This window comes from Sapajus apella, unplaced genomic scaffold (genome assembly GCF_009761245.1).
Source record: "Sapajus apella isolate SASKATOON/1434 unplaced genomic scaffold, GSC_monkey_1.0 scaffold95, whole genome shotgun sequence".
Classification (NCBI taxonomy): domain Eukaryota; kingdom Metazoa; phylum Chordata; class Mammalia; order Primates; family Cebidae; genus Sapajus; species Sapajus apella.
This window is the reverse complement of record NW_022437035.1, coordinates 2514968-2531859: the sequence shown is the minus strand read 5'-3', so window position 1 is coordinate 2531859 and position 16892 is coordinate 2514968. Positions and strand designations below refer to the sequence as shown.

Sequence of the window (16892 nt, the reverse complement as noted above, 5' to 3'; positions counted from 1 at the left end):
TAGCAAATCAGACACAGGGCAGAGCAGCTTCCAAGGGCATTGTGGGAAACTCCAAAAGTAATTATGACAGTAGCTATTCTTTAGAGAGCATCCCTCCATTCAACAAATATGCTACACACACAACCTCATCTACCTACCCCATGTGTCTCCATGCTAGAGATGAGGAACCTGACACACTTGTCGAAGTCACACAGCTTTTGATCCTGGGCCTTTTAAGCTCATGCTCCTAACCAGCATGTGATTATTCAGTGGGTGGGTGCAGACAGTTAAACCGCAAACCTCAGACACCTAAGACAGCATTTTAATCTGGATTGTCAGGCTGGGGCCTCACAGTGTTCTCTGCTGTAATCCGGACAAGTCCTCTTTTAGAAGACCTAGCTCTTTCCTCCAAGAGATGCACCTGCTGCTCCTTGGCTCCCACCCTCAAGGGCCTGTCATCCTGGGGTCTTCTATTTGCATGCATCTGTTCCCACCAGGCAGTGACCAACATCCCTTGTGGACCAAGAACAACTCTTATTTCTACTTTAGCTCCAGAGTTCAGCCCCAAAGCTCAGCCAGACCAGAAGTTCTCGGACAATGCTTGGTGAATCCAATAGAAGAGAAGTCAGTGAACGACAGCCATGGTCCAATTCTAGCCTACCATTTATTTTCAGAAATAGAGATTTTTGTCTCTGATTGCTTTTGCACCATAATAGCTGTGCAACAAAAACCATATGGCGTGAAAAGGCTAAATACTTATTATCTGCCCTTTTAAAGAAAACGACTCTGCAATAGAACAAAAGCACCTTTTGTGAATGACCTCGTGGGAGGCAGAATAATGGCCTCTAAAGATGTTCATACCCGAATCCCCAAAACAAGAGAATATGTTTCCATACAGGGAAAAAGTTTCACTGGAACACAGTCGTCCATTCATTCACATTTTGAGTGCTTCCTCACCTGCTTTGACTAAACACCAGTCTTTACGTGAACCCAGTACTCAGAAAAGTCTTTACAGCCCAGAAACTAATCAAAGCACATGCTGGTGTTAGTTCCTGTCCACTATCTACCCTGGCCAACTCCATGAGTACTGGCTCTATGGGTGGACTCGGCATTCACATTCGCCCTCTTCCAAGGGGCTCTTCCCCAGCACTAGAGGCCCAGTCACTCCATAATGTCTAATCATGCTGGGAATCTTCTCATCTCTTTTCTCTTCTGCATGCTCCTGCTCTCTGACCCACTACGTGTCAGGGGGCTGATCTGTATGGACACCATCAATGGGTTCCCTGTCCCATGGCTTTCTCTTGGGCTCAGCCAATACGGAATGTAGCTGACAGTTGACAGGAAGGAGGGAAGAGAGGGAAGCTGAAGTACTTATTGTCCTGAATTTCTGGATTTCTCTCCACTGCCTCCAACTCTCAACCAAGGGCCAGAGCTCCTCCTATCAGCCTCTCTATCTCTCTTTCTTTCTGGATTCCAGCAATTGCACCCTCTACTTCTCCCTTCACACTTTGCAGGAGTTACTGCTTTCCGTTGCTATTCCCTAGGTGCTGCACCACCTATTCCTTAGAGCTTCCTCACGCCTTTGTAAATAGCCCTTTTGTTAAGCTCTCTTCATTTAGAGTTTGTCTTCCAGTTCCCTCCCGACTCTATTACAATAGCTAATCTCAATGCTTTTTCCACCTTAACAGAAAGATCTGCATTTACCATACCGATAGTTTACATGACAAAGAAGCAGACAGGAGGCATGGCCCAACATTGCTCTGCTAACGACTGTTACACCCTTAATCACGATGTCACAATGTGAAGAATCAAAAGAGGCCATCTTAGAAGAGGCTAGATTATCAGCAATCATTGTTAGCCCCTCCTAAGCTTCTGACTCTGGAAAAGAACTAGCCACAAGGACAAAAAAGATGAATCCTTATTAATCCTACATTTTTATAGTATCTGCACACTGGTTGCTTTTGCCTGTGAGCCTGTTTCACTAAATTTGCACAGAATATCTAAGGCTGAAGTCAAGACCCACCAGGTGGTCTATTTGTTTATTCATGATGAAATACTGTCCGTAACAAGAGTGGTCTCTGGCCTGGACCACACACTTCCTACAAGTTGAGATGGACTTAAAAAAAAAAGAGAGAGAGAGAATGCTTAAAATAAGGAGGTTGAATTAAGAAGAGCTTTGGGAGCCGGGCGCGGTGGCTCACACCTGTAATCCCAGCACTTTGGGAGGCCAAGGCGGGTGGATCACGAGGTCAAGATATCAAGACCATCCTGGTCAACATGGTGAAACCCCGTCTCTAGTAAAAACACAAAAAATTAGCTGGGCATGGTGGCGCGTGCCTGTAATCCCAGCTACTCAGGAGGCTGAGGCAGGGGAATTGCCTGAACCCAGGAGGCGGAGGTTGCGGTGAGCCAAGATCACTCCATTGCACTCCAGCCTGGGTAACAAGAGCGAAACTCCATCTCAAAAAAAAAAAAAGAAGAGCTTTAGGAACTATAGCTCACATTTATTGTATGGACAAATGCTAAAGGCATCTAACATTTTTATCATGAGATGACCTGGAATAAAGTCTTTGGGACAGGAGGGAAACAAAGGCTTTCAGGTAGAAGCAACAGGAAGCTTTGTTCTGTCTGCTCCTGAGAAGCATTAAACCACATGGGTAGAACTCACTGCCATGCTGACTTTATATAAAGTCATAGGTTATTGGTCCTGGAAAGTACTTGAGTTTGTACACCATGGTGCATGGAGCCCTCGAGTTTTGGGAGACCTCATGAAAAGTGTGGGTACGAAGGGGTCTAGAAAAGAGACCTAGGAGGAAGGATTATTCCCAGACCCTCCTCTCTCACTCCAATGAGAGGATGATTGCATTCCATCGTAAGCTAAAATTTTGTTCATGAGTTTGCTTTGGTGTAAAAAAAAAAAAGGAATTCTACAATAAAGAGGGAGTTTGAAATCCATTGACCCTTTTACCACATGAAGAAAGTGTCTTTGGGCTGCAGGCTCCACAAGGTAAGTCCATGCCTGTTTGTTCCCTACTGTATCCGCTGTCCCAACACAGAAGGCTTCCATTCATTGTTTTCTGCTTAGTGGGCACAGGTCCAAAGGCGGATGACCTGTCCATTGTCCTGATTCATTTGGTGGTGCACCTGTCTGGGACCTTCATCTCCTGACATGCGGTCAGTGGTTCTTTCTCTCCCCTTGTTGCAAGTGGCTTTTTTTAAAAAAAAAAAAAAGAAGAAGAAGAACTTGTGCCAGGAATTTGTAAACAGGGGGTTGATGATGAGCAAGATAATTAAGTCAATGTCTTCAGATGTACTCCTTCAGGGTCAGTCTTTGCCAGACAATTCTAGTCTAAATGCAAATGTTGCCTGGGAAGTAAATTCATTGGCCCCATCTCACAGTGACAGACACAAGTTCACCTTAATGACAGGGCAGTTACTGGGCAGAGAACAGAGACCTTGATGAGGGAAAGGAGGAAGTAGGTTACATCTGACATGACAGCAGAGCTTGGCCATTAGTGGTATAGGTTATGGAGTTAGCCTGGAAATCAGACAATGGCTTCATCACTTACTGCATGGATTGGGGCAAGTTTCTTGACTTCTCTGTTTCCTCATCTGCAAACAGGGAATAATAATGGAAGGAACCTCCGAGAGTTGCTTTGAGGAGAACGTATGCAAAGCAGGTAGCAAAGTACCTGCACAAAGTAATTTCTCAAGATAATTGTAATTTCTGTAATTATCATTATTTCCTGTAATGCTGGAACAGATAAAGTAGTTTGGAGCCCTGACCCCTGTGAATCCTACTAGCTGAATGTATGGGCTAGAAACACATTCAGAAAGCCAGGTGGTCTATGCAGCACTATTTAAACAGGCATTATATGGTACTAAGACCCTGTGTTGTAACTTGAACTGCAGCATCAACCTTCTTAGATTAGTGGAAAGGCTTTAAGCTGTTCTCCCAGGCCTGGAACACATTCATTACTCACGGAGGACAAACTAGAAGGTAAAAAGTTGCAGGAAAAGAACTGCTGGCAGTTCCAATGACTGCTCTATGCAGCAAGCAACTCTGCAGTTTGGACAGAGCCTGGGTCCACTCTGTTATAAGTAAAATTTTGATGCCGCAAAAGAAATAGCACTCAAAGATACATCCTCTCAGCAAGGCAGTTTACTTCTATAGAAGGGTGTGGCGTACGGATGGAGCGATGGTGGCCGCACGCTTGGACAAGGCGGGGATTTATTGATGCCTGATGGGGGTCGCCCCTACTGCTGTGTCATTCCCTTGTTGGCTAGGGTTAGACCACACAAGCTAGACTCATCCCGAACGGCTATTTTAAAGAGAGCAGGGGTCCGAGCTGGCATGGCAGGGTGGGTGTTTTGGTGGGAAGGACTGTTACAGGTGGGTCAGAGCAGGTAGCCAGGGGTGACCTAGGTCAAAGAAGGTGACAGGGGAAGGTGACTGGGGCAGGTGGCCAGGATGAGTCAGGACGGAGCCGGGGGCCAGGGGAAGAGATGGGAACTACTGATTAGAACCGGTGCAGACAGTTGTTTACTGTAATTACAAGGAAGTTAAACTTTAAAATAGAGAATTAAAGAACAAGAGAGCTGAACATACTGACATACTGATTCTTCGAAGAGAAACTTGGAATTCACTATAACAACTGATGAATACATTAACTCAGAAGCAGGCCCTCAGTAGCAACCAGAATCTTTGACTAGACCCAGATCTTTCCACTTGTCCTACTGCAGCCTAATTTTAGACAGGTTATAAAAGGATGTACGTTGGAAAACATCCAACTTATGCCCAACAAAGTGACTGATGACTCTTTTTTCAGAGCATCCATCTCAGATTGGGCCAGCTGGTATTGATGTACTTTCAGCCGACCCAAGAGTAAGAGGTCATTCATCGACCTCTCCACATCTCACCCAAACCCCTTTACCCTCTAGCCAAGGCGACAGTGCAGCCGCAGCCCCTGGGCCAGGAATAGATGGGACTCCTTGTCAGCCAGCACATTCCTCCCTCCATGAGTAACGAGTGTACCCCAGGCCTGGGGGACCGACTTAAGCCATTTCTCCATTAATCTAAGGAGGTTGATGTCACAGTTCAAGTTACAACGCAGGGCCCTAGTGCAGGAAAGCACAGGTTTAAATGCTACCACACAGGCCACCTGGCTTTCTGAGCACGCAGCCACATTTCCAGCCTTGAAGGCCTGTTACACTCAGATCTAATTCCCAGCATGGGGAAATGTGACTTTTTGTAATTTGAACAAGTCTCTCAAAGAACCTCATCTGCAGCTGAAGCCTCTCTCTCTCTCTCTCTCTCTCTCTCTCTCTCTCTCTTTCGTGTGTGTGTGTGTGTGTGTGTGTGTGTGTGTGTGTGTGTGTGTCTCCTGGGTTGGGTTTGAATACTATTATAATTGAGAACTCTGTTAGGAGAAGTACCTGGAACCAGTCCCTCAGGCTCTAATTCAAACCTCTCACCCCAGGGTGATGAGGCAATTAAGAATGAAGTGTAGCGTGGAGCTGCTAGCAAGTGGGAGAATACAGACTGGGGCCTGGGCAGGAGCCGGGGCTTCTGCTACGGACTGTGGATTTACAACCTAGCAACACAAATACTTCTTTTCATTGTTTATAACCCATTTAATTGCACTGTGATCCGAGAATGTGCTTTATACAATATTAATTCTTTGAAATGTGTTGAGACCTCATGGACATTTTTTTCTCAGTTTCCCCATTTCTGTGATACTATTGAAATCTACATTGTATTTCCACCTCAAAACCAAGTTCCAAGTCAACATATTAGGATCAAGGCCTGCTGGGAATTAGGAAATGCTCCCTAAGTACCACCCTGGGGCCAGGGCTGGCTTTACGTACTTATGACACATGCCCAGAAGGGCCCACATTTTGGTTTAATGCACTTCTGTCACTGTCTCGAAATTTTTTTGTTTGTTTGTTTGTTTTCTTGTTTTTGTTGTTTAGACAGAGTTTTACTCTGTCACCAGGCTGAAGTACAGTGGTGCGATCTTGGCTCTCTGCAACCTCCGACTCCCCGGCTCAAGTGACTCTCCTGCCTCACCCTCCCGAGAAGCTGTGATTACAGGCACGCGCCACCAGGCCCAGCTCATTTTTTGTATTTTTAGTAGAGATGGGGTTTCACCATGTTGGCCAGGATGGTCTCAATCTCCTGACCTCATGACCTGCCCACCTTGGCCTCCCAAAGTGCTGGGATTACAGGTGTGAAGCACAGCACTCAGCCTGAAATTTTTAATAATTTTGAACCAGGAGCCCCACACTTTCTTTTTTCTTTTTTTTTTTTTTTTGAGATGAAGTCTCACTCTGTCGCCCAGGCTGGAGTACAGTGGCACCACCTTGGCTAACTGCAATCTCTGCCTCACTCATTCAAGCCATCACCCTGTCTCAGCCTCCCGAGCACCTGGAACTACAGGTGACCACAGCCACATCCAGCTAATTTTTGTATTTTTGGTAGAGACCGGGATTTGTCATGTTGGCCTGGCTGGTCTTGAACTCCTGGCCTCAAGTGATCCACCCACCTTGGCCTCCCAAAGTGCTGGGATTACAGGCGTGAGCCACCATGTCTGCCAAGCGTCACACTTTCACTTCACACTGGACCCTACAAATGACGTGGCCAGTCCTGCCTGGGGCACTGGGGCACTTGAAGAAACTGAAGGTGTCAGTGGGTTTCTATGGGACGTGTTCAGAGGAGAAAAGAGGTAGGGGAAAGGGAAAGAGGAAGGCAGGATGGAGAAAGAGAAAAGGGAGTGAGAGGGCTGCTGCTCCTTCATTTACCTTCCCAGGGGACATGGATCTCCTTTCGCTTCTTAAAACGTGCCTTGAACTGCCCTCACTCATTTTCTCCAAGCCTTCCCATGGCTGGCCCCTTCTTCCCATTCAGGTTTTAATGCCAACCCCTTCCTCTCTGGGAGGCTATGTCTGCCCATCCTGCTCTCCATCATAGCACCACGTTCTCTGCCCTCATAACGACAATTGTATTCTCCTGTTTTATTTATCAGTCTGTGCACTTTATTTTTGGACACACAAACACACAAACGCACCCATCAGAATGCAGGTTTGATAAAAGCAGAACCACCCCTAGGCTCTTCTCTCTATTCCTCGGCAATTCAACCAACCTGGGCTTTAGACATATTTCCAAACGTTCATCTCTGCCTGACTTCTGGCAAGTTATTTAACCTCTCTTCATGTAAGAGGGAGAATAATAACAAGAAGCAAGCAGAATAAAACAAGCACTTAACACAGCATCTCGCAGGCAATACATGCTCAGTAAGAATGTATCCAATGAATGAATGAATGCAATTGATGATTCTCATCATTTGCATGAGCCGCTGCTATGCGCAAGGTACTGTGCTGGGAAGTGGTATTTTTTCATTTGCTTCTTATTATTAACCCATTTTAAATTCGAAGAGACTGAGGTTCAGAGAGGCTGAATAACTTGCCCTAGGTCATGCAGAAATTGACCATTAGATCTCTAACTGGCAATCAGACCTGTTGACGTGCAGAGCCTATTCCTTCTCAAATTCTTCCTTGACTTCCAATTGTAATAATCCTACACATTGCACGGGGTTTTTCCAGGTACAGGCACAAGATGCATTTCTTTACACCTGGCGTTCTATAGCCATTTCACACTTCACAGCAACTCTGAAATGCAGGTGATGTCCCTTCCAGCTATGAGGCAGGTGCTATGTGGAAGATTTAAGGCCCTAGAGACAGAAGATCATGAAAAGTGAGACAGAAAGAATTCAGATTGGATTCCTGGGTTCCCAGGGCATGGAGCTCAGAAAGGGTAGATCAGGACAGAGATAAAGGTGTCTCTTGTTAGGACGAGGGCGGCAGCAGGGTCCCTTTAAGGCCAGAGGGGATTCGCCCCTTTGCCAAGACTGCAGTGATGCCTACAACCTTCTGTGATCTCACCACCAGGATCTCATTCCCCCAGTGAGATGTCTGTCCCTTGCTTCTTATTTCCCTTTTCATTTTTTATAATGTTTTCATTTTTTCTTTTTTCTTTTTTTTCTTTTTTTTTTTTTGAGATGGAGTTTCGCCCTTGTTACCCAGGCTGGAGTGCAATGGCGCGATCTCGGCTCACCGCAACCTCCGCCTCCTGGGTTCAGGCAATTCTCCTGCCTCAGCCTCCTGAGTAGCTGGGATTACAGGCACGCACCACCATGCTCAGCTAACTTTTTGTATTTTTAGTAGAGACGGGGTTTCACCATGTTGACCAGGATGGTCTCGATCTCTTGACCTCGTGATCCACCCGCCTTGGCCTCCCAAAGTGCTGGGATTACAGGTGTGAGCCACCGCACCTGGCCAATGTTTTCATTTTTTAATTTTTGTGGGTACATAGTAGGTATACATATTTAGGGGGTACATGAGGTGTTTTGATATAGGCATGCAATACATAATAACCACATCATGGAAAATGGGGACTCCGTCCCCTCAAGCACTTACCCTTTGTGTTACAAACAATTCAATTATACTCCTTTATTTATTTTTTTAATGGACAATTAAATTATTATTGACTAGTCATCCTGTTATGCTATTAAATACCAGGCCCTATTCACTCACTCTAAATGTATCTTTATACCCATTCGCCAGCCCACCTCCTACTGTCTATTCCCATGGGTTCAATTGTTTTGATTTTTATACCCCACAATTAAGTGAGAACAGGCAATGTTTCTCTTTCTGTGTCTGGCTTATTTCACTTAACATGACTTCCAGTTCCATTCACATCACTGCCAATGACTGCATCCCATTCTTTTTCACGGCTGAATAGTACTCCATTGTGTATCCGTATCACATTTTCTTTATTCATGCATCTGTTGATGGACACTGTCCCTTGCTTCGTGTTGTACCTTCTTCCAGCCTGTCACCCACCCTTCAAGCATGGACCCTCTGCCTCCCTCCAATTTTGTTATGTTTACTTAACTTTGATTGTTTACTAGAAAAGCAATCTCTTGCTACACAAGTGAAAATAATTTAAACATTTTGCTCTTTGGCCAAAGATGGTAGTAACTATAGCTATTCATTCCTGTTGTAATTCATGCAAAACCTCTGTTGTTTCTATGAATGGAGAAGCCAGCCCAAGCATCAAACGGGTAATATCGACAAAAGGCATTTTTGTAATTATAGCAAGTTCTGCCCCAACGCTAATAAAACAGGAGGAGGGGCCCCTGGAGGTGGGATCCTGAACGTGATCATGAGCTGGAAGGCAGCTGCAACATCAGAATTTGCCCTTTCACCAGCCATTTGACAGTTGTGCAAATTCGCAGGGAATGGCGGGAATACTTGGGTTGTGCCCGGAAGCCACTTTTGCACAAATTGAAGAATTTTTTTTTAAGATGAAGTCTTTTATTTAGAGGCGAAAACACGAAGTTTTATTTATTTACTTATTTTTTGAGACAGGGTCTCGCTCTGTCGCCCAGGCTGGAGTGCAGCGGCACAATCACAAATCACAGCTTCCTGTAGCCTCAAACTCCTTGGTTGAAGTAATTCTCCTACCTCAGCCTCCTGAGTAGCTGGGACTCCAGGTGCCACCACGCCTGCCTGATTTTTTTTAAAAGGAGTTTTTGTAGGGACGGGGACTCCTTATGTTTCCCAGGATGTTCCTGAATTCCTGGTCTCAAGTGATCCTCCTGCCTCAGCCTCCCAAAGTGCTGGGATTACAGGTGTGAGCCACCGTGCCTGGCCAAGAACGTTTTAGAGCCCAGTGGCTCTCCGTCTTGCTCCGCTGCGCTCAGATATCTTCACTGGAGAGCCTGAGATCACAAATCCCTCAGCAGCTATGACCAATTCAGGACTGTATCAAGGGAGGAGGTTATGCGCATTCTAAAATTCGGTATATAGAGTACATAACTTCTAGGAGCAAAATCTCCTACAGACAGTACTAGTGGAGCTGGAGATGTGTGTTCATGTTCATTGCACAGATTTCAGAAAATATAAATAAACTTGAAGAAAAAAAATTGTCACCCGTAACGCCTCTCCTCAGTGTTAGAATGCTGGTGTATTTCTCCCAGTTTTTTTTCTTTGACTATTCATACTGAGCTCTAATATAGACAATATAGATGTCTGGTTCTTCCTGCTGGCTCAGCAAGAGCTGATTCGCAACCCTCTCAGCTTCTCTTGCCTGTCTTACACCCATATGTCCCAAAGGTCAGCAGCTGCCCCTGCCTCCACCCCGAAGAGAGGTGTGAATGGCAGAGGTCTGGGTAGGAAACTCAGCAGACCTGCGTTCTCGCTCAGTGTATGAAGCTAATGTGCTGCATGACCTTGAACTTCTTTGCAGTCAAACAGAGAGGGATGCATCCCAAGGACTGATGCTTGACTGTTCTGGCTGCAGAAAAATAAAAGCCTTCAGAGAGGAAGACCAAGAAAAACTGGCTTTTAATGTGGCCTGCTCAGGGGTGGACAGGGGGAGCTTGCAGGCAGCAGGAGGGAGCCACATCTGCAGGTTCTTATTGCAAAGCTATGTGAAGAAGGTGCCTTCTCTGCTACCCAGGCTTTGCCACAGAGGCTAGAACGGGGGCGGGGATGTGTGGCAAGACAGGCAGCTGTGGTTCCTAGGGAAGCAATAAGCCAAGGGTAGAAAGGCAGCTTCTGGGAACAGAATGCTGTAGGAGCTACACAGCCCGGACCCATGTGCTCAGCTGGGATACCTTGAACTCTTCCCAATTGAGCGGTCCACCTGTGGCATGCAGTAGCTTGGGACATCACAGCAGAGATGGTGAAAGGTGAGAAGGGGAAAAACCCTACCATTGAACTTGGGTGGTCTCGCTGATCACCAGCCCAAACTTGCATCCTTGAATCAGCCATAGCCTTTGTAAAATTATGTCCATTACTCTGCACAAACACAGCTTCTCCTTATATAGCACTTACATACCTGTCATGTTCATCCGTGAACTCAATTAACTCTTGCTAAACGCCCTATGAAATAGACAGTAGATCGAATATATGAAACTTCCAGTCTATTGGCCAAAAATAGTCCAATCTTGGCAACGGCATGCGGGTCATCCTAATATTGTTATGCACATTTTACAGATTAGGCCAAGACTGGACGTAGAACTTGCCGAAGACCATACACTGAAGTCCTCGTTTCGGCCACATTGCTTCACCAAAGGCTTGGTGAGCTCAAGTGGGAGGTTTTCGCAACAGCAAGGAGAGGTTAACACCATCCAGTCTCTCCTCACCCAAGTAAGCCAGTGACGCCTCCAGCCCCAGAACATCTTTGGGTTTCCCAGTGAATGTGGCCCCAGCCCGGCTAAAAGAGCTCCCCAGAATGCTGTCCACCCTGCTGTGCCCAGCCCCATCCAGCCCCTAGTAAGTTACCTCTCAGTATCACTGTCACTGGATGCCACTTCTTCCAAGGCTGCCTGCAGGTCTGCAATCCTCCGAATGGATGTCTCCAGGTCTGTCTGGAGGGTCTGCCTCACTGCAGCAAGCTCCTCCACATACTTCTCCTGGGGACAGAGGATGCATGCACATGTTGGCCTTGGACAGGAAATGCACCACCCATGCATGCACTGGGGAAGAGACATGCCCCCGGCTGAGCCTAGTGTTCACTGAGCACCTATTAAGTGGCTGGTTCTCCATGAGAGGCTCCCTCTGCGGACAGGTTTATGGGATCCTCGGCCAGGTATTCCGTGTTTCACAGAGGAGGAAATAGATGCTCCAGGGCATGGCACAGAGAGCTTGCTCACCTGTGCAGGCGGTGCTGCTTCCAGTGCATCGGAGCCCAGGGCCATGCTCTGAATCTGCACCACCACGTACAGTGGCTACTCAGCCTATCTTGGATGGATGAGTAAATGTGCAAACCAAGCAGGGTCATTGAGTCTGGTTTAAGAAGCTGAGCTCCAGGGATAAATCTGGTGCAGGAGGTCATGAGGAGATCATAACAAAGGTGGTTTCCTTTCAAGTCTGTCTTCCAGGTGCCCCCACCTTGCTGTCCCCAACAGCAGCAAAAGCAAAGATGAACCGGGCGTGGTGGCTCACGCCTGTAAACTCAACACTTGGGGAGGCCGAGGCAGGTGGATCACGAGGTCAGGAGTTCAAGACCAGCCTGACCAAGATGGAGAAACCCCATCTCTACTAAAAATACAAAAATTAGCTGGGCGTGGTGATGGGCACCTGTAATCCCAGCTACTCAGGAATCATCCTAATGGATCCCGCCTCCACACTCCAGCCTGGGTAAGAGAGTGAGACTCCATCTCAAAAAGAAAAAGAAGAGGAAAAAAAAAAGCCAAGGTGAAAAACCCTGCTGGGCTCCCTCTAGAACAGGCAAACACAATGGGCATTTATGGAGCTCCGTCTGTGGCCAGAGCTGTGTTGCGTGTTTTGCAGCCAGGATCTCAGTCATGCCTCCCAGGCCCGGCAGGTGAGTCTCTGTTCTTGCTCCCATTTCACAGATGACAAACTGAGGCCTTAAGAAGCAAAAACTTCATGGCAGAGTGGGAACTCAAGCCCAGTGCCTCTGACTCCCCTCTCAGTGCTCACCTTAGTGATCGATACTTTCTTGTACTTTTCTAATTGGATTTTATCTGGACTCTTGGGAAAATATCCGACTTTAATTTGCAACCTACACACTGCTACCCTTTAACATACAGTGATTGCCACCTGAGGGTGATTCTGTCCCCCACCCCAGAGGACAGTTGGTCATGTCTAAGACATTTTTGGCAGTCACAACTTGGGGGAATGCTGCTGGCATCTGGTGGGTAGAGGCCAGGGATGCTGTTCAATGATGCACAGGACTGTCCCACAAGGAATTGTCCGGCCTGCAGGCCCACGGTGCTGAGTCTGAAACCTGGGTGAGACCCAGAATCTAACCTCCTGGGAATTCATCTTTCAGGGGATAAATCAAGAGGCAGAACACAGCTCTATGCCCCGGGATGCTTGCCGTGGTGCCACTGACGACAAGGAGAGGCTGAGATCTGCCTCATCACCCAGCAATTGGGAATGGTTAGGGAAATCACAGTGTGTCACTTTGATGCTCTTAGGCAGACATTAACATTAGAAATAAGAATTGTGGCGGCGTGGAGCGCTGCTGTGAAACAACATGAAGTAAACTGAATAGAGCCGAGCAGGATCACGCCGAGATCTATGCAAATAACACGGGGAACTGAGAATATTTATGGACGGGGTGAAGTGCGGTTAGAGATGGGATTTTTCTTGTAAGCGGCTCTAATTACGTGAAGTTTATTTTTGGGCTGTTGTGTAAAGGAACACACATACCAAACGAGGACAGTGAGGACGGGAGAAATTTGAAGATGTGGAGTCAAAGTGCAATTCCCAGCTCCCCATGGGACTGAGTGAAAATGAATGGCTCACAGCCCCTCTCTTAGCCCGGAGTCATTTTTCTATTTTTCTTTTTCTCTTTTTTAAAGACAGAGTCTGGATCTGTTGTCCAGGCTGGAGTGCAGTGCCCCGATCTCAGTCACTACAATCTCCACCTCCCAGGTCCAAGCAATTCTCCTGCCTCAGCCTCCCAAGTAGCTGGGATTACAGGCACCCATTCCCATGCCTGGCCAATTTATATATTATTTAGTAGAGACAGGGTTTTGGCATGCTGGCCAGGCAACTCCTGACCTCAAGTGATCTGCCCACCTCGGCTTCCCAAAGTGCTGGGAACACAGGCATGAGCCACCACAACTGACATCATTTTTCTTTATTTTGCAGATGAGGAAAGTAAAGCCAGCAAGGTCACTCGGGAAAGGTTCAGAGCTGGGATTTGAACCCTGGGCTTGGCGGCTCCCGGTACAGTGATCTTTCTGGGGCTATGATTGCATTCCTCAAAGGAAGTCAGCAAGGACCATGACAGACACACACTCAGCTCTCTGCAGATCAGCTTGTCCATTCACGTTATTATAAGTCTGTGCCTTTCAAATGTTTTCTGATTTTAGAGAGAGAGAAGCAGCAGGCAAACACTAAGGCTAACGGCCAGGCTGAGCTGATGAGAGGGAGAAGGGGTGGTGGGAAGGGAGCCACTGAGGCGGCATGAGAAGGGGCTGGCAGTCCATCCGGTTGACTGAAGCCACCAACTGTGAAATCCCCATCTTAGCCTTGACAAGGTGAGAGACGACCCAAGACTGGGGCCGCCAGGCTGTCAGAGGAAATAAAGGACATCGAGGGACTGTGAAGGAGGGGGTGCTCCTCCCAGGACATCAGCATGTCAGCTCATAAACACAGCTAGAAAACGGCTGGGTGCAAACTCCCAGCAGCTTCCGGGAGCACGTGCCCAAGCTCCACTCTTTTCTAATGGGCCAGGACGATGGTGCCACTGGGCATTAGCCACTTTCTCCCAGATGTGGCACCTGTGTCTTTGTAAGACACAGAGGCAGAAAAATCTGTATTTCTGCCTTAGATTCTATCCCAAGTCTGCAAGTCTGGGCCATTGTGGGTTATGTGTTCAATGCACTGGATCCTATAAACATTGGTTCAATGAACGTCTAACCAAATGACCTGTCTGAGGCCATGCCGCTGGGAGGCCACAAAGCTGAGATGAGCATCCAGGTCTTGGGTTCTTAGGTGGGGGAACTCTTTAAGTCACATGTGCTAAGATATGAGAAAAGGGTAGAGATGTCCCCTCCTTGTTTTGCTTGGGTGAAACTTGCCCTTGTCTGTGTCATGCAGGAGCTGCAAGGGGTACAGTCTACACCCTCAGGGAGCTTCTTGGAGTGTAGAGGAGAGAGACAGAAGGAGGCACTGTGTCTCAGGGATGGGTGGGCCTGGCCTGGGACTAAGCAAGTGGACAGAAGAAATAAGAGTCTAAAACAGGCCAAATCTACAATATCATAAAAGTGAAAGTAGGCTCTGGAGCTGGGCTGCCGGGGTTCGAATCCCAGCTCTGCTGCTCACTGGCTGTGTGACCTCCAGCAAGGTACTCAATTAACATCTCTGAACCTAAGTTGTCTCATTGGTGAAACGGTGTCAGTAGCAGACCATCCCTCACAGGGCTTTTTCGAGGAGGACATGAGCTTGGCCGAGTGGAAACTTGACCAGCAGTGGCATAGCTATCCTTCAATCCTCATACAAGGAGCAGGAGCCCCAGAAAGGACAGTGTCATCCCCAGGTCACTGAGGAGATTTGTCAAGGTCACAAAGCAAATAAAAAAGACTGGAATGGAGGACTCTGGCTCTGAAGATTTTTCACTATCCCGAGGAGAAAAGACATGAAAAAAATCAAGGGCTACATAGGAGGTGAGTTGGCTTAGACACGGGGAGAAGAGGTGAGAACCAGAAAGCCATTGCCAGGCTAGGGTATGTGGACCAACGACAGCGTTCGGGGAACCTGTCAGTATCTTCCACCCTCCATCGTTGTCCCCTTGCCACCCTCTGCATCCAATTCTCCATCTGCTGGGGAAGCGTCAGTCTCAGTGGGTGCACCCCAAGGAGAAAGCTCGGAGAATTTTAGTGTTGGTGTAATCAGCAATCAGCAAATCTTCCCTGCTTCAACTCCAAAACCAAATGGAGTCTGCTGATTGCAAAGACCATTTCATTAGGCTAAACAAATGCAGTGCCCCAAGCAGTCTCTGTGGGGCAGATAAAACAAGGTCCCAGCCAGAGACCCCTCCGGAGACGTGGAAGGGGTGCACAAGCAGAAGGGGAAATGGGCGGGTGCCCCTCTCATGAAACAGGAAGTGGGCAGGTAGCAGTGACTACATCTGACAATCACGCTCACTTGCTCTGGCTTGGCTCAAGGCTGCTCCATGGAAGTGGGGTTGTGTTTTGAGGTCAGATGTGAGCTTGGTCCTCTCCGTTATCTTTAGAGATTTGAAGTATGGAGAGAAATTGGGAGGTGGGGGGAAGTTAGGACACAAAATGATTTAGATAGTTAGATGCATACGTAGAAATCCACTAAGATATACACCACAAGCCTGGGGTAATCTAAAACTACAGTATAATGGTGTACCCACTGTAGGAGACACACAACATCCATACATCCTAGTGTATATTATATATTCATATATTATTCATTCATACATATGTACATTTAATAAACACGTGTTGAGCACGTACGGCATACAGCACTGATCTAGGCACCAGATAGAAATAAAGTCCTCACTTTCACAGAGCTTATGTTCTTGGCAGGAACTAATCTCTATCTGTATTGCGGTGTCTGGAACCCAGGAGGCACACATTACATGTTTGGGGATGAAATGAATGGTGCTGTTGTATGACTATTAGTGGCGAATGAGGGAAGGATAAAGGTATTACATATTCTAACTAACACATACATAATATACATGATACATACATAATATACAGAGGATATACACATATATATCTCATGTACATGGAGACCAGTACGATAATGTGTAGTATGTGTGACATGTAGTAGTATGTAGATAAAATGCATACTTGCCGGCCTCCCCAGCATCACGAGAGAACCACGATTTTTTGTTAAACTCCCAGACTACTCCCTCTGGAGCATATCACAGAGTTACCCATGTGAGAAGCAGTTCATATGATAATTAATGGCTCCAATTAAAATCATCTCCTCTTGTGATGTTCAATTAGAGGCTAATATTTAAAACTACTGCTTGTTGTTTGTTTTCTCTGCCCAGAGCATCTCAATCTTCAGAGGACCCTCTCTTCTCTACAAACGGACAAGACTCTCATTTGTTGATTTCTGCAGCTCTAGACGTTGCCTCTCAAACCTTCTGAGGTGTCTCCCAAGGCCCCCCAAAGTTAATTTCACCTGTGCCACACAATTTACACTATAGATCAGACTGTCTCAAAACACTTTTGAAACTTGACAAAAATTCATCTTGTTGCTTTCTTCTGATTTAATAAAGACAAGCAGAAAATATTACAGAAACTGGTGCTAAAAAAATTACACATACATGTTATTATATATATATCTAAACATGTATATATGCGAACGTGTGTATACAACAT

At 46.7% G+C, this 16892-nt stretch overlaps 1 protein-coding gene across 6 annotated transcripts in view; it reads right to left on the bottom strand.

Moving 5' to 3' along the window:
* Positions 1 to 16892, bottom strand: part of MYO18B (myosin XVIIIB) — a 285693-nt gene that overhangs the window by 29984 nt on the left and 238817 nt on the right. For all 6 annotated transcript variants that reach the window (XM_032256699.1, XM_032256702.1, XM_032256700.1 and 3 more), the window contains one exon: positions 11329 to 11459. In XM_032256699.1, the coding sequence (XP_032112590.1) occupies positions 11329 to 11459 (131 nt within the window). The remainder of the gene's footprint in view (positions 1 to 11328; positions 11460 to 16892) is intronic.